Genomic DNA, 18,609 nt, shown 5'->3' on the forward strand with positions numbered 1-18,609 from the left:
ATTGACCTGTGTTCAGTTTTTCAAGGCCTATCCACTGTGCCAACTTATAACTAAATCTGAGGGGGCTGCGATGGGGAGGATACGAGTATTAGTTCGCTATCTGGTCGTCTAGACAAAGGCAAAGTTAACTCATATACGTTCCTACAATCCAACAGACCTCTACATTTGCACGGATGCTGCTATTTACAGGAAACGTGGCTCACTACTACCACGGACTATCCATACACGGAATCATTCCGGAAAACCGCTCGCACATATGTTTATCATTATACTTACAATTAAATGTTACGATCGCGCTCTCAACTGAACAGCATACGAGAATGGCGAATTATCGGAAATACAGCCAGTTGTCGGCAGTGGCTCCGGAAATGGCTGTACCTTCCTTACAACTGGACATACCCCCCCCCCCCCCCCCATTGCTATCACAGTACTCCAAGTCCTTACCTTTCCTACAACAGGGCATTGTCATTTCCTTTCCACAAACACACATACTTTATAACACTGATGCTCAAATGCGAACATATCACGCTCCCACTAAGTATATTACTTGGCCAATAACTGTTTGCCTACCACAGCAAATAATAGTGATCGAAAATCAGCGATTGGCATGCATCTCTCTTAAGTGCTTCTTTCGAGTCCTACCACTGTGTCCTAGAAAGAGACACATAATCGGCGAGATGTTAAAGAAAAACGGATCCCAGCAACTAGCGCATGTTACTGTCACAATCAGTCTTGTTTCTACAGGTGCACACACGTATCCATGTTAAAATCTATACCCTATTTTCGAATCGAGGTATAACATTACCTCTGAATGAGTTGTTTCTTTCCGGACAAGTACCGTGACAGTGATCGTAGGAATACGTATTTTCAGCCAACTATGCAGCCTAGGGATAAAATGACTGAGCTTTGAAAGTGATTCGACTAAGGAACGTGATATGTACGCTGTATCTGCGACTCCCTCACAACCCCTCAACCAGATAATTCTTTAGTATTTGTAACGCACTCTGTCTCGACATCATATCAGAGGTTCCTCGATATATCCACCGAGTTATAGGCGATGACTGATTGAGAAGGAACACAAACAGTAGTAGTAGATGATGTGCTGACTGAGGTTGTAAGAAGAAAAATGTACACTAGCTTCTCAGATCTCTAGTGTCATGCTATATGTTCGAAATGATGTCAATCATTTGGAATCACCTCTCTCCAATCGGATTACAACTACTACTCAATCATATTTGTCGCACCCTCATATCTCGAAACGAGTCACCTTTCCCGAACGTAGTTTCTACAGTACGATTCCAGCGTGGTTGTAGTCGCCCCCTACACGTCGTGCAACTGATCAGATTTCTACAGCTTCGCCCATGTGATAGGTCCAATTTAAGTCTGAACTGAGCAGATGTCGGAGAAAGACATATCCACCACCTTCAGCCACCTCTGAAGAAACAGAACGACCTGAATTACTGCAACAGGACCGTGTTTTCACCATTTGGTGGAAATGCACGCAATTTCGAACGTCCCCAAGCTAGGTACAGGTAGTACAGATCCACGTCCATTCAAATCAGTCAGCCCAACAGATAAAAATTAAGAACTATAAAAGCTCATACGAATTAGAAGTCACCAGGGCACCGATGCGGGCACAATGACACATAGCTGCGGTCGGCCTCCAGCGCAGGGAAAAAGATTCCACAATACGACTTCCCACATTAGCGTAGCGTGCAGCCATCCAAGCATTCCTAGCGGTATAGCCGCTTCCTCACCAGCTCTCACCTCAAACTGCTACTGCTACTGCTACTCCTGCTGTGTCTATGACACGATTCTATTAAATATACAGACACCACAGAGCCCACTTTAAAGTTTGATCACCTATACTATAGGCCAGTGGTTTCCAACAGGTGGTCCGCGGTCCCCCAGGGGTTCGCGAGCTATGCGAGAGGGGTCCGCAAGATGCTATTAGAATAAAAAAAATATATTAAATATATTTCGTATGAGAACAGATTTTTTGTTTTGGCCGCCTCCTGCATGAACAGAGCTTTAGCGAACGCTAACTTTTGCGTCTAGCGTCTTCCTGGGGCCAACTGACACTAGGAGACTCTAGCACAAAACTATAATTAGATAGAGGCAAATAGTTCTGCTGCATGCGGTTAGACTGCTCGCGCTGCCTCTTTGCAGCTGACAACTGACAGTCACTTTACATAGAAACTCGCATTTCAGACGACAATCGGCCATTGTTTTCTGCCAGTGCTTTCACAGAAGGAGTTGTTTACATATTCAATATGCTGTATTAAAACAGTAGTGTTTGTAAAGCGTTGTTTTTCACGGAAGCTACAGTTCGCGTTGTTAAAAATGGACCGCTGGTTAAAAAGTGGTTCGTTGAAACGAGAAATTCCTGCAGATGAAGAGTGTTGTGTCTAGGCAAGACAGCCTAGACACAATGAGAGGAAGCCGAAAGGCACGCGCTTAAACTCACGCAGGCTGGCGTGAGGTCTGAAACAGGATACGTAATTAATGCTGTAGAGAAAAGTACGTAGCTTCTGGAATACTTAACTTTAATCCACATTTGTAGAACATCGCTCTTGATGATACATTAATAGAATGTCAATATCAATTGAATACGGCGCCTTGCTAGGTCGTAGCAATTGACTTAGCTGAAGGCTATGCTAACTATCGTCTCGGCAAATGAGAGCGTATTTGTCAGTGTGGCGTCGCTAGCAAAGTCGGCTGTACAACTGGGGCGAGTGCTAGTACGTCTCTCTAGACCTGCCGTGTGGTGGCGCTCGGTCTGCTATCACTGACAGTGGCGACATGCGGGTCCGGCGTATACTAATGGACCGCGGCCGATTTAAAGGCTACAACCCAGCAAGTGTGGTGTCTGGTGGTGACACCACAAAGACGAAGATGATGCATTTGATGTTCAAGCAAGTAGGTCAGTGACTCTCGAACCGAAGTTGTCAGTGCCCATTGAACCTAAATCGTCGGCGTCCCTTGAACCTAACCCTTCCAAGATCAGTGTTAAGCTTACTGGAAAAACTAGAAAATATACCTCTGATTACTTGGAAATCGGTTTTAAGTTCACTGTACCTGAGCAACAGCCTAAACTTCAATGTGTCATTTGCTATGAAAGCCTTTAGAATGAATGTGTGAAATCAGCAAAATTCCAAACCATCTTGATACAAAGTACCCAGAGTACAGAAGTACGTCATCAGATTTTTTCAAAAATAAATTAGGAGAGTCGAAAACAAATCGTAAAACAATTGCCAAACACTGTGGTGCAAATGTAAATGAAAATGCAACCCTTGCGTCTTGCGGGGTGGCTCAGCTTGTTGTTAAATGTGGGAAAAACCACACAATTTCTGAGGAACTTATACTGCCATCAGCAATAATACTTTGGAAGAGAATCTTAGGTGACGTAGCTGCTAAGGTAACATGAACTGTCCCGCTCTCAAATAATACTGTTCAAAGACGAATTACTGATATGGCAGTGAACACCAAAGAAACATTGCTGGTTAGACTTTGCATGAGTGACATGTACGCACTACAATTATTTGAAAGCACAGACATATCAAAAAAGGCTATAATGTTGGTTTTCGAACGATTCTTATGGGAGGACCAAGTGTTCAAAGATCTTCTTTCTTCATGCGAACTACTGCATACAACAGCAGACGATATTTTAACTGCATTAAATAATTATCTCAATGAACACGACGTCACCTAGATAAAAGGTGTAGGCTTGTTGACGTATTGAGCAAAGTCAATGGCTGGCAAACAAACAGGTCTTCTAGCTCGTATCAAATCGGTAGCCCCTGAGGTGAAATGGACTCACTGTTGCGTGAAGCCTTAGTAGCCAAAAGATTGTCTGAACCTTTGCAAAAGATACTTAATGGAGTAGTTCAAATCATCAACTACATTAAAACTCGACACCTGCAATCCAGATTATTTTCTTTGTTGTGTAAAGAGATCGGCAGTGAGCATGAGCAACTTCTTATTCATATGGAAGTTAGATGGCTTTCTCGTGGTAGGATCTTGCCAAATTATTTGAACTTACAGATGAGTTCGTGTCTTCCTTCTTGACACAGTGTGATATGACAAGGTAACAATCATGCTCAATGAGGGGGTCCTCGAGAAAATTTTGTTGGGAATCCCTGCGCTAGGCGAATTATCGTATGATACGCTCCCTTTGGTCCTGTTTAGTTGTGACAACACGCTTTTGTACAACGCCAAACATCTCGTTTCTCTGCCACGAGTTTCATGCCTGTCTCATGTTCTAAACTTACATTAAGGCGCCCTGATACATGGCCAGTCACAGAAAGCTAGACATCACGCACTGTAAATCATTTTATTACTGCAACTACCATAACACGCTACACAACAACTTATATTAAATAAAAACCCACTTACAACATAACGAAAGTAGAAGACTTTCACGGCGTTGGCGTAGGTCTCCAAATGGATATCCGAAAGCGAATGACGACCTATACATTTATTCTCGTCTCTCACACTGACGGAAATACCTGACGACTATGCACCCCCTTTCGACTCATTCCTCATATTGCACTAATGTACGCGATCACTGTTTCGCTGCTAGCAACCCTCGGATGTTCCCGTGCATCCACGGAAACATTTTCCCCAACTCAAACAAGCCATAGCAGTCACTCATTATCTGCTAACCAATGCAGGGGTGGGATGGGAAAGACCCCATCCATATACTCTAGTACTAAACATGAAACTTGACAGCGCGAACAATTTTACACAAACTTCGACACCGGCCAATCATGTGACAGCATGCTTCCTCAATCTCTGTATCATAGCTAAACCATCCATTCTCTATTTTGCAAGTATCATTGCGAACATGGAAAGATGACTACACAGTACACCCATTCACAGCTAATTCTCGAACACATTACTCATCAAAGTATACCAGACAGTACTCTACATATTTCTAAGACTCGATCATAGTACCTAAATTATGATTCATCTCTCTACGTATGGGAGCCACAGAGCATTCTCCCCATCTTAGGGTAAAAGTATGTGTGTTTGTGGAAAGGTGTAGACTATGCCCTGTTGTAGGGAAGGTAAGGATTTGACTTGGAGTACTGTGATAGCAATGGGGGGAGTATGTCCAGTTGTAAGGAAGGTACAGCTATTTCCAGAGCCACTGACGACAACTGGGAGTATTTCCGATAATTCGCTCATTCTCGAATGCTGTTCAGTTGGTAGCGATATTGTAACATTTAATTGTAACTATAATAATTAACATATATATGAGCTGTTTCCGGAATCATTCCTTGTATGAAAAGTCCGTGGTGGTAATGATCCACGTTTCCTGTTAATAGCAGCATCCATGCGAAAGTAGAGGTCTGTTGGATTGTAGGAACGTATATGAGTTAACTTTGCCCTTGTCTAGAAGACCAGATAGCGAACTAATACTAGTATGTGTTGGGTGGCTTTCGTGATCAAGTGGAACTTTGAGAAGATGGTATGATTGGGATGGAGTGTTATTCCCGCCGATGTAAATTATTCGGTTGACTGTTTGCGCACATTTCGCGTCTTTATTTAGTTGAGAGAAGATGGAGTGTGGTGTGTAGAAGATACGTTTGCCTGTTCTCTAGACATGGAAAGGACCTTAGTTGGCTTGTAAATTATGTGAGTTCGGTATTCGTGGGTGGAAATATGATTTTTCATGTGTTTGGTTCTAGTTACTCAGTGATCTAGAGGACGCCCGACGAAGCTAAGGTTTCGTATTTGTAGAGAAATGATTCCGAGTCTATATATCAGGAATTAAGTTGCCTTAGCTATGGGGAGGCTACTGCTGTGTAGTTGATATCGAGAAGTATAGCGAAAATTCTATAATACTATGGCGAAATTACGTGTGTTCTTGTAATCCCCGAGTCTGGAGATGTGCATAGAAAAGCGAGCAGACAAGGAAGCAGAGACAGTAACGCCTTTGTGTCGAGGGGAAAATGATGGTGAATTTGTAGAATTATTCTGAGAGTGACTTCGGTTCGCTGATGTAAAAGGGGTGATTTTGTTTGATGGGAGATGTGAACTGTATGTTTACTAGATCGACCAGGTACTCGGTGATATATTGCTGGAATTAGATCGGTTTCACGGTCCAGTTTCAGGTGCTGTACAGATGTAAAGATCACTGTTTGTCTAAAATGTGTATACACTGTTATGCAAAGTAACTGTGGCTTTCACTGCGTGAACTGTGTATATATTGTATTTTAAAGATAGCATGGTTTATGTTATGGCATCACTAGAGTGGATGACTGTGTGTCCCATGATGGGGGGACATATAGTCTGAGCACACTGATAACGATGAGGGTATGAGTGAGAATTTTTAAGTGGAAAACTATATTCGCTATAGATACTGAAGCACTGTCGTCAAGAGGAGAGGTTACCTGCACATTGATTGGTGTCAGAGTGTAGCAACAATCGTAATATTTAATTGTAGTTACTATTGTAAATATGTTCCTGGCTTCCAATATTCTTGTGAGTCTGGTATGTATTTGATAATGTGGAGATAACTTTGTGGTTTTAACTGTCAATTGAATTTAGTGATCTGTGTAAAATAACCGCTGTAAGTTCGAGAAAGTAGAGGTGAATGGTTCTTCAATAACAGCGGCATCAGTAATTCGGCGAGTAAATTGGGTTAGAGCAAATGATAATGTCGGATTCAGTAACATGCTTTTCACTGCGATATGGTAGCCTCTACATAGCCGTGCGGACATTTGCGTATGTTGAGACCAGGGTTGGTATAACGTGATGGGGTTAGGTCCGCGAGGAAGACTGCATTTGACGTTATTGTGCGTTACTTTCGTAACGAGGTTCTGTTAGGGCATGAATTGCCGTGCCTAAAATGCGAGAGAAAACGAAAACTAGTACAAAAGCGCCCGTTAAGTATTTATGGACGGCTTTGGAATTTATTATAGTTATTATTTTAGATAGAAATGTGACTTAAGTGTAAGCTTGATAACGTTGCTTGATGCGTTTGCGATGGTATATACCTACGCGCGGTGTAGCATCAGTCATACGTGACGTGTGGTCCGTTAGAATCGCTAAGGGGAAAGCAGGTTGTGCTATTGTGGAATGGAATTCTTCAGCGTCTTCGCTGGACCCCTGTTAGAGTTAGGGTAGCATGGAATGCTCCACGCGCGTGGCTATGCTTGGTGGTACGCTCTGTAAATAATCCCCCCTGGTCATCAATGGCACTTAAACAAATTTCGCCTGCGTTCGGCTGCAGCTCGCGGTTGCGCTCCAGCCCAATTACGTCAGCATGTGTGTCTAGGTGAACAAGTATTTGCATAGGAATTTCTCAGACATGCAGTATGAGTGAGATCTCGCCGCCTCATGCTTGTGGGAGCCGGGCGGGGGCTGTGCGCGGTTTGACAGCTGACGGCTGCACCACGTCGTAAGGACTGTCTGTACGATCTGCTGCAGAGGGGTTGGCGCAGGCTGCTTCCGTGGATTGATTGATTTATTTTGCGAGCACATCTGTATTTTGTGCTATGAGTTATTTGAACAGTTTACGATTAATAAGCGTGTCTAGACCCAACTGTGCTGAATCACTTAGGAGAAGTATGAATGTCTGTACTCAAATTATTTGCTTAAATTAGGAGTTGTTTGCGTGTCTGCAGACTGTGTATTGTTACCTCAAGCATAACATGGCGAGTGTTTCGGGTCAGTGTGATAAATATATTCGATCTCTAAATGAAATGTTCGAAAATAAATAGTGGTCTTATTCCTTACCCTCCCCAGCATCCTAGCGCAGTCTGAGTAATTTTTGCATAGTGCTCGTTCCTATAGACCACCATCTGGGATTGGGTCATAGGAGGGATGACAGTACGATCTGAAGGCGGTAATGTGTACTATGTCAGTTGGACAGTAAATCTCGTGGTTGAGACAGCGCCTGCAAAATAAAAGACTTGTGTTAAGATCTGTTCCCCCGCTATTTTGCACCTCTATCTTGGATGACATCATGCGCTGTGCAAGTTATTGCACTCTAGACCAGCGACATGGGTCAGTAAAGGGGCGTGATGCTGGGTTGAGGAACGTGGTGAAGACTTTAACCGCTTGATTCCGAGTCCAGGTGGGTGTGGCATTGGTGAAAATTGATTCCAAGTCCTAGGTTCAATGAAGTCGAATCACGTGACTAATGTAGCAGCCAATAGGAGCGCAGCATTCTGAGGGTGGGGGAGGGTGCTATGTCATGAATGAACTCTGCACTGATAGTGGGAAAATGTCGAACTTCTCATTTGATAATTCCATTTCAATTTTAATCGTATTCAATAAGTCAATTTAAAATTTCAGTATTCAATTAAGTACTTACGTAATTGGTAGGTTAGATACGTGATGTTGGTGTTAGTTTAGTTAGAATATTTACAGAAGACTATGTACAGCTTGTGTATGGAGGTGACGGCCGAGGGTGTTTGTTGTAAGTGGTCGGGCGTCCGCGGGCCTGTGGTGTGGTGCGAGAGAGCGGACGATCTTGTTTAATCAACCGACCTCACGGTAGCGTCCTCTGGTGGTCACAATATGAACTAAACCAGTTGGGCTCTGGAGCTCGTGGTGCTTACATCTATTGTCTTGTGGAGCCAACACCGTGTTACTAGAGGACGCCGAAATGCACGCGTTTTAGCTCCCGCAGGCTGGCGTGAGGAGGGAAGAACTATACTGACGTGAAATCTGGAACATGACAAGGAATTAGAATTCAGAAAGCGGACATAATTAGTTTGACACTTAACTTTAATCCATTAATGATGAACGTCGCTCTTGACGGCACATGAGTCACAATGTTATCTGTTCAGAAGACATAGTAACTGAATATGGCGCCTCGCTAGGTCGTTGCAAATGACGTAGCTCAAGGCTATGCTAAACTGTCGTCTCTGCAAATGAGAGCGTATGTAGTCAGTGAACCATCGCTAGCTAAGTCGTCTGTACAACTGGGGCGAGTGCTAGGGAGTCTCTCCAGACTAGACCTGCCATATGGCGGCGCTCGGTCTGCAATCACTGATAGTGGCGACACGCGGGTCCGACGTATACTAAAGGACCGCGGCCGATTTAAAGGCTACCACCTAGCAAGTGTGGTGTCTGGCGGTGACACCACAACATCGGTTGCAGCCATCTTGAACGACGGTACTTACGTCATCACCTGATGTCCGGAGAGCGCCCTCTGGTGGCACCGACATGAACTAAGCCAGTTGGAGTCCAGACCCAGTGGCGATCGCATATGCTTGTAATTGGTTAAATAGCAAGGACAAGTCCCTTTTTCCCTCCATTACTGTACCTGAATTTGAACTTCGCACCATTTTTCTTGTGGTGGGGGTTAGGTTAGGGGAGGTGGGCCAAGTGTCCTATCTTCCCGTGATTTTCCTTGTGGTGATAAGTACGGGTGCTATGCATTATCATGTTGGAATTTGAACTCCGCGCCATTCTTCTTATGGTGGGGGTTAGGTTAGGGGAGGTAGCCCAGTTGACCTTTTTTCTCGCCAAAATTCAAACTTCCCGCCAAATCCGACATCTTGAATGACGTCATCGCCGCCATCTTGGATGACATCATCGCCGCCATCTTGGATAATGGTACTTTGTCCCTTTACATTCGTTGTCCCAATTCTTTAATCACCGCAAAACAGGTAGGAAGAAGTCCTTCGCGACGACTCAGTAATTCAAGGACGGATTTCTTAATCTCAGAAAATCTCAGGTAAATAGTCAGCCAGACCTACTGTACGCCTCTTATACCACCTTCTACGGACTTGGCAGCTAGACTGAAACACTTCAGGATATCGAATAAGTGAAAGGATCTTGCAAGCTGGAATACGAGTAATGGTTAGACTATATCTGAAATGAAATTTATTAGCAGCCCGTCGAAACTCTTCAAATTAACTAATGCATGGAAAAATTCGGCGAATAATGTTCATCGACACAGTGTTACTGTTCGCATAAGTGATTCGTTTTGAGATTATACACCATATGCGGACGAGATTTGTGTTGTTCAAACGTCTTCTGCAGTACAGATAAGTGTAATATTTAGTATTTATTTTGTGGCTGCGGGGCTAATATTGTGCTCCATTAGTGCTCAGTGAATTCAAACTAAAAATGAAGCAAAATAAATAATAATATTTCTGTTGTATAATAAAGTTACCAATTGTGTTCTCAAATACTTTTGCTACATCGTTACTGTTAAGCACACAGAATTATGGTTAGAGAAGTTACCTCGTTCTAAGAAGACACATTTACGTCTCTGTTTTACCAGAAATATTTATCATTTAAACTGGACACCTTTATTAGCCACATATGTCTTCAGAAAATTTAAACAGTAAATTCAGCAATGTAGCTATGAAACGTCTCTGTGAAGTCGTTTCATAAGACGCTTGTCGAATTAGGTACAACTTATTCGCTTTACTACCTGATTTTAGCTCAATTCATAAACTCTTCCAGAAAGACTGAGCACTCAAATAAGGCGTATTCAACAATATATGTGTCTTTTAATGTGGAGTTTCGGTTTTGTTTTGTGGGAAACACTGAGTTGGTCATCGTCTGCTGGGAGCAGACGATGTTGCTTCTCGTTCGAAGGAGAGCACAGGATGACCAACTTAAGTTTCCAATACCTGAACAGAGAGGTTTACACATCTTAGTCAAAGACTGTTTTTGTGTGTGAGGTTGGTAACGGAGGGCTACCTCTCTGGTAGCTTCCGCTGCACGGGGAACTAGGTAATCTCGAAAGAGAAAGGGGCGACTCTTCGGTGAACGCTTGGTGAATACGGATCGTAGCTCTTAAAGGGGGTTTCAAGTGATAGGAAGCAGGTTGAGTTAGGACTTCGTTATGTTTAAGAGTTGAAATACTTAAGAACTTCAGCTTAACTGAAGCGTGTGATACGAGTATGATTTTTAACCTTTCATTAGTGGAAGTTGCGTTTGTCTTTGTGTGTCGATTTTGTGCCACGTGTTTGGTAATAAATGACCATTCTGGTCCACCACGGCACTACAATAGACCTTATTTAACAGTCTGCTTGTTTAACGAGCCATAATTTCTACAAGAATATCTGTTCTTTCGTGCACTTTCTACAAAGCGGCACAACAGTTTGAGTCAGAATGCACCACGTGCTGTAGTTCGGCAGTTTGCAGGCAGCAGGCGCAGTTAGTATGTTGAATAATTATCGCACAACCTCGTGCATTGGTTAAATCTCTGTCCAGAATAGTACATGCGTAGAATCGTAATGCGAATCTCACTGGTATGAATGCAAAAGGAGATGATAGTATCATTGTCTCCCACCCCCATTTTCTGCGTTTCTTCTTGCTGTAGTTAAATTGTGCTCTGTTTCATTCTCACGTAATTCTTACTAAAATATTTCTAGTCAGCCACCAGTTAGGTGTAGCTGGGATGTGCAACCAAATACTTAGTTACAATAAACAATCGACGTGAAAGATAAATTCTGTGGTGTTGATCTTACCCACTTACTTCGATTTCCAATCCTGAATTAATCAAGTTACTTCATGCACGATATGGAGTGCTATTTATCTGGCTACTTAAAGAAATTTGAATACTGGTAATTAAATTATTAAAGTAATTAAACTAATAATTTTCCAGCTCCGTTTTCTTCTAAATGGTTAGGAAGCGGTTGGGCTGGTGGCGACCCTGAATTTCGGAAATTTTATCATTATTTGTGTGAGAGAAGCAGCGAGAAATGCAAGATAACGTATATGGCTCCATGACAAACGTCGTAAATATAGTAATACGTTACAGCCTTGTGTCATGCGGAATAAAAAGTGTGAGTACATAACGGGATGAAGTACTTACATTGGTTTCGTCCCCTTGAGACACAGAAAAGTGTCTGCAATAATGGCTGGAATTAAGTGGAAGAACACGGCTGCAATAAGGTACAGCGACTTCTGCTTGAACATAAATCCGTAGGCGTACCAGATGCTTTTTATGCTGGGAAAATGTTTGGCGTAAAATAAGTAGCCGCGTATGGTACCCCAGGACACTGGATGGCGAGCAGTTGATACACAATTGTAGACGAGCGGCTGAGCTGCTGGCAGTTGTGTAAGATTTTGCATTCTGTGTCTGGACCTGCAATAAATGAGACAACATCCACAAAAGATGAAAGTGGACCGTTCGCTATTTTTGATTACTAGTAATGTGTGGGTAACATTTTACGCAGAATTGCCACATTTATTCTCTTCATCTCCTAACGAATGTGCCACTGATGGTGCACACGGTTATGAACTCAGTCACTATAACAATCTATGTACATGGGTACATTAAAGATAAATTACATTAAAATTCCACTGTTAAAAGAATTACACAAAAACAATTCGTAATATTTGGGAAGCAAATCACCAAAAAGAAAAGATAACGTCTTATGCGAAGAAATTATCTAACGGGTAAATAAGTGCGAAGAAAAGTCGGCAAATTTACTCGGAAGAGAATATAGAATGCGCCCTGAAAAATATGGCTTACTATGATTGTTATTGCTTCTCACTTACTCTGAAAGGAAGCTACTGTCGGAATCCAGAACGGATTGATCTGATACGATCGCGGAGAGTTCTCACCAAAAACGGCGAACTGCTACTCCACAGACATCGTAACGTAAGTCTTCCAGGGCGCCACGTCGCTCATTCGGGAAGATCCATGAGGCTGGGGGAATAGCAAAGATGGTACTACCCCGCCAAGGCTGAACTCTCACATTCCTGTTTGGTGGCTCAAAGGTATCCGTACCATAGCCAGCAAGCAGCTGACTCTCGCCATTTGTCCATGGAGATATGAAATGAAGCATGGTGAAAGAGGAGAAACTTTTCTCTCTTAATGATGCAAGTTGGTTCCAGCGGGTCCAGGTAACTTGGGATGGCAGAGGTATTTGTTGTATCCTCTGACGAAGCGTGATGAAACACACTTTTACGACAGAACTGTTACAATAACTAAATAAAGCAAGCTTCTAAAAGGAGCCCCTTGAGTAAGAGGTAGCAAGTTCAATATTTAGTAAGGCTAATTTGAAATTTTTGTGTTAACAATTGTAACAGGAATGATATTAGCTGCTAATAACTCACTACGTGCATCAGGAGGGCGACGGGAAATGAATGTCCGGGATGCTATGGGATGTTTGTATAATGCTTCACAAAATGGACATTGTAGACATTCAATAAATGTTCGAAACAAACCAGCAACTTGCACCGTAAACAGCTAACGAAAAATGGCGCGCTACGATGATCACGAAGATTAGCATCATCATGACAGAAGGCGAACTCCTTGGGAGCTGCAAACATTCAGCTAGGTATCAGCCCTCAAAGAATGCATATGAAATGATACCTGTGTAACGGGTGATGAAAACTGAGGGAATGTGGTGGCATGCAACCGAAAGTGACAGAGTCTGGCGTGGAACTTATCGTGGAACTGGCTATCCTTTAAGGCGTAGCTGCAGAATGTGCGACAATATGTTTTATAGGCACGAAAAACACAAAGTTTCAGAGGTTGAATTTGTCCAGTGGTTCCAGGTGTTATGCACTGCACTGTTACACCGTTCAGTAGGGGTAGTTTGCTCTAAAGGAGTATGCAGACCAAGAATGAAGCAAAAGCAAGTTTCTTTGACCAGCTATTGTCCAAAACAGTGCTCATACACTTATTGTAGTTCGTCTACGCCCATTTTCAACTCTTGCTTGGTGTTAGTTAAATATTCCCCACTTCCCTTGCAAGATAACGCACACGAGAAACAATCATTGGGGAGAGACTCTCCAACTTCTCGCAACACAATAAATGACTTTCAAGACAATCTACCATCCAGATTAAAGTCGGCATAATTGTATATGAATGCGTTGAGACATTGACGTTAGCAGATCTTGATAGAAATCTCTTGGTACCTCTAATTTCCATGGTACCTCTCACAGACACGTCCTCTTCAAATCTCCAATGGTCGGAGTTGAAAACTAATTCCTTAGTGAACGATGGGATACTGTTGTTTATCTCATCTACAACTTTTCGGGCCGATTCCGCAGTTTGCTATGCATCGCCAAGGTGACGCTTCGTTTGAAATTTCGTTTTCTTACGTCATCCAATTCTGCAGCACTTTTTGAAGTTAAGCAACCGTCCATTGCTTCACTTTAAATCACTGTAATCTATGACGTGCGTAACATAATGGCTCGATAGCACGCACATCTAACGTCGATCAGTTGTAGAATTTTAGAACACGTGTTATGTTCGAGTAAAATGACTTTTCTGGAGACTAGAAATCTACTCTGTAGAAATCAGCATGGGTTTCGAAAAAGAAGATCGTGTGAAACCCAGCTCGTGCTATTCGTCCACGAGACTCAGAGGGCCATAGACACGGGTTCACAGATAGATGCCGTGTTTCTTGACTTCCGCAATGCGTCCGAAACAGTTCCCCACAGTCGTTTAATGAACAAAGTAATAGCATATGGAATATCAGACCAATTGTGTGATTGAAGAGTTCCTAGATGACAGAACGCAGCGTGTCATTCTCAATGGAGAGAAGTCTTCCGAAGTAAGAGTGATTTCAGGTGTGCCGCAGGGGAGTGTCGTAGGACCGTTGCTATTCACAATATACATAACTGACCTTGTGGACAACATCGGAAGTTCACTGAGGCTCTTTGCAGGTGATGATGTGGTATATCGAGAGGATGTAACAATGGAAAATTGTAAAATTGTGCTGAAATGCTGGAGGATATGCAACGAATTGACGCATGGTGCAGGGAATGGCAATTGAATCTCAATGTAGACAAGTGTAATGTGCTGCGAATACACAGAAAGAAAGATCCTTTATCATTTAGCTACAATATAACAGGTCAACAACTGGGAGCAGTTAATTCCATAAATTATCTGGGAGTAGGCATTAGGAGTGATATAAAATGGAATGATCATATAAAGTTGATCGTCGGTAAAGCAGGTGCCAGACTGAGATTCACTGGAAAAATCCTAAGGAAATGCAGTCCGAAAACAAAGGAAGTAGGTTACAGTACACTTGTTCGCCCACTGCTTGAATATTGCTCAGCAGTGTGGGATCCGTAGGAGATCGGGTTGTTAGAAGAGACAGAGAAGATCCAATGGAGAGCAGCGCGCTTCGTTACAGAATCATTTAGTAATCGCGAAAGCGTTACAGAGATTATAGATAAACTCCAGTGGAAGACTTTGAAGGAGAGACGCTCAGTAGCTCGGTAAGGGCTTTTGTTGAAGTTTCGAAAACGTACCTTCACCGAGGAGTCAAGCAGTATATTGCTCCCTCCTACGTATCTCTCGCGAAGAGACCATGAGGATAAAATCAGTGAGATTAGAGCCCACATGGAGGCATACGGACAATCTTTCTTTCCACGAACAATACGAGACTGGAATAGAAGGGAGAACCGATAGAGGTACTCAAGGTACCCTCCGCCACACACCGCCGGGTGGCTTGCGGAGTATGGATGTAGATGTAGATTATATCGTGCGGCCTTGAAAGACGGCAACACAGTTTTTGGAACAAGTGCGCCTTGTCCTCCCTTGATTACTCGTAGTTTTTCTTATGTACTACAGTAAAGGTTCATATTGCTTTTTTTTTTTTTTTTTTTTTTTTTTTTTGCTGTGCTGCGGATGATCTTCTATATATGTAATTATGTTTAGTGCTCCTTGAACAACGATTGTCATGCAATGATTTCACTGGAAACGGCATTTGTGGCTCCATGTCCGAGAAGAATGATGAACGTAACGGTTCGATTCTTATTTCAATATTACTTTCACTTATTAAGCACGTATCGCTATCATTTTACTCCTCATGTACATTGCCCGCACAGTCGAGCGCATACGACACCACACATCCCTCTGGTTAATCTAGCAGAAACGTTAATATTTCATCTGCGACTTCTTTCTCACTCGGTGAAATTCCTTGTGCTCATTTCTAATGAAATGTCAACATCGGCAATCGATGTTGTAGATTTCACTTTGTTTATCGTTGCCATTGCTCTGCCTCATATCGACAACAGTAGCCCCGTGGCTCTGTTGCGAGTTACTCATCGAGTAAACAATTCAAGGACACTCGGCAGCCTCATGCTGTTCTCATTGTGTGATAAATACGTGGAGCGTCGAATGCCGTAAACATGACAGTCCTTTTGGGACCTTGTATTCAATGGGTTATCTTCACATCTTGGTAACTGCAAACCGTTTGTCCTGGAAAATACACTACTAGCCATTAAAAATGCTACACCATGAAGATGACGTGCTACAGATGCGAAATTTAACTGACAGGAAGTAGATGCTGCGATTTGCAAATGATTAGCTTTTCAGAGCATTCACACAAGGTTGGCGCCGGTGGCGACACCTACAACGTGCTGACAGGAAAGTTTCCAACCGATTTCTCATACACAAACAGCAGTTGACCGGCGTTGCCCGGTGAATCGTTGTTGCGATGCCTCGTGTAAGGAGGGGAAATGCGTACCATAACGTTTCCGACTTTGATAGAGGTCGGATAGTGGCCTATCGCGACATCGCTGCTCGCGTTGGTCGCGATCCAATGACTGTTAGCAGAATAATGGAATCAGTGGGTTCAGGAGGGTAATACGGAACGCTGTGCTGGATCCCAACGGCCTCGTATCACTAGGAGTCGAGATGACAGGCATCTTATCCACATGACTGTAACGGATCGTGCAGCCACGTCTCGATCCCTGAGTCAACAGATGGGGACGTTTGCAAAACAACAACCATGTGCACGAACAGTTGGACGACGTTTGCAGCAGCATGGGATATCAGCTCGGAGACCATGGCTGCGGTTACCCTTGACGCTGCATCAGAGACAGGAGCGCCTGTGATGGTGTACACTATGACGAACCTGGATGCACGAATGGCAAAACATTTTTTCGGATGAATCCAGATTCTGTTTAATCACGATGGTTGCATCCGTGTTTGGCGATATCGCGGTGAACGCACATTGGAAGCGTGTATTCGTCATCTCCATACTGGCGTTCACCCGGTGTGATGTTATGGGGTGCCATTGGTTACCCATCTCGGTCACCGCATTGACGACACTTTCAGCAGTGGACCTTACATTTCAGATATGTTATGACCCGTGGCTCTACCCTTCATTCGATCCCTGCGAAACCCTCTATCTCAGCAGGATAATGCACGACCGCATGTTGCAGGTCCTGTACGGGCCTTTCTGGATACAGAAAATGTTCGAGTGCTGCCCTGGCCAGCAGATTCTCGAGATCTCTCACGAATTGAAAACGTGTGGTCAATGGTGGCCGAGCAACTGCCTCGTCACAATACGCCAATCACTACTCTTGATGAACTGTGGTATGGTGTTGAAGGTGCATGGGCAGCTGTACCTGTACACGCCATCCAAACGCAGTTTCTCAATGCCCAGGCGTATCAAGGCCGTTATTTCGGCCAGAGGTGGTTGCTCTGGGTATTGATTTGTCAGGATCTATGCACCGAAATTGCGTGAAAATGGAATCACATGTCAGTTCTAGTATAATATATTTGTCAAATGAATACCCGTTTATCATCTGCATTTCTTCTTGGTTTAGCAATTTTGATGGCCACTAGTGTATGTCGAGGAGCAGGGAGGAGGAACTGGCATTGTGCTACGAGGTGAGGAGCTCTCATGCAGCCGAATAAACTCGGCGAGCTGTTTGTTGTGAAGGGCTGTTGGTGGCGCAGCCGCGGGTGTTGCTTATGGCGAAGACGGCAGGACAACTCTGCGGGCAGCAGGAGCGGCGGCGGTCACGCCAGGCGTTTCCCGTCGTGGACAGTTGATGCGGTTCTTGATCCTTCGGAGTCCGGGACGTGTCTGGTCTTATCTACCTCTGTCGCTAGAACTTCACAGAGTGTCTTGGCCCTCCGAAGAAGGTGGAGTTCGCAGCACGATGTTCTGCCTCCCGTGCACGCGATGATGCGGTCTTCTCGTTTTTCCAGCTCCTCGGTTTCCGTCTATAGAGGCTGCCTATGCAGCGAGGGGCTATGCACATCTTGTTGAATCGGATCGGTCATGCAGGTGTGGGACTTCCACGATATGGTGGAGTGGTCCGGATAGGAAGCCTCTTGGTAGATGCGGAGCCAGGCTGAGAGCACGATTCTGCAGATAATGGAGCTTCTTCGTGTGTTCTTCAGCTCCGTTCCCTGACGACGACTGCGGTGTACTCAGTTATAGAGGGGAACAGCGTCTCGTGACACCGAGACGCAGAGGAGGTGTGGGAGTCGGGTTCAGCAGAGGACAGAGCTTGCGAAAACGGTTTGTGACCCTGGATTTCACTTGATGACTGGGGATGTAAAATTGATTCCATATTTTTAGGTTTCAAAAATTGTTCAAATGGCTCTGAGCACTATGGGACTTAATTCAAAGGTCATCAGTCTCCTACAACTTAGAACTTACAGACCGTAGCGGTCGCGCGGTTCCAGACTGTAGCGCCTAGAACGGCTCGGCCACTTCGGCCGGCTTTTAGATTTCCAGAAGGCTTTTTACATCGTAACTCACAAGCGACTTCTGATCAGATTGCGTGCTTATGGACTATTGCCTCAGTTGTGTGACTAGATTCTTCATTTCCTAACGGAAAGGTGACAGTTTGTAGTAATTGACGGGAAGTCATCGAGTAAATGAGGAGTAATATATGACTTTCCCCAAGGAAGTGGTATAC

The 18,609-nt window shown here is 43.8% G+C and overlaps 1 protein-coding gene across 1 annotated transcript in view; it reads right to left on the reverse strand.

Annotated features, from left to right (window-relative positions):
• Positions 1–18,609, reverse strand: part of LOC126234806 (fatty acyl-CoA reductase 1-like) — a 215,054-nt gene that overhangs the window by 47,110 nt on the left and 149,335 nt on the right. Inside the window, exon 7 of the mRNA XM_049943553.1 lies at positions 11,795–12,067. Coding sequence (XP_049799510.1) covers positions 11,795–12,067 — 273 coding nt within the window. The remainder of the gene's footprint in view (positions 1–11,794; positions 12,068–18,609) is intronic.

Source organism: Schistocerca nitens, chromosome 2 (assembly GCF_023898315.1).
Source record: "Schistocerca nitens isolate TAMUIC-IGC-003100 chromosome 2, iqSchNite1.1, whole genome shotgun sequence".
NCBI classification, from domain to species: domain Eukaryota; kingdom Metazoa; phylum Arthropoda; class Insecta; order Orthoptera; family Acrididae; genus Schistocerca; species Schistocerca nitens.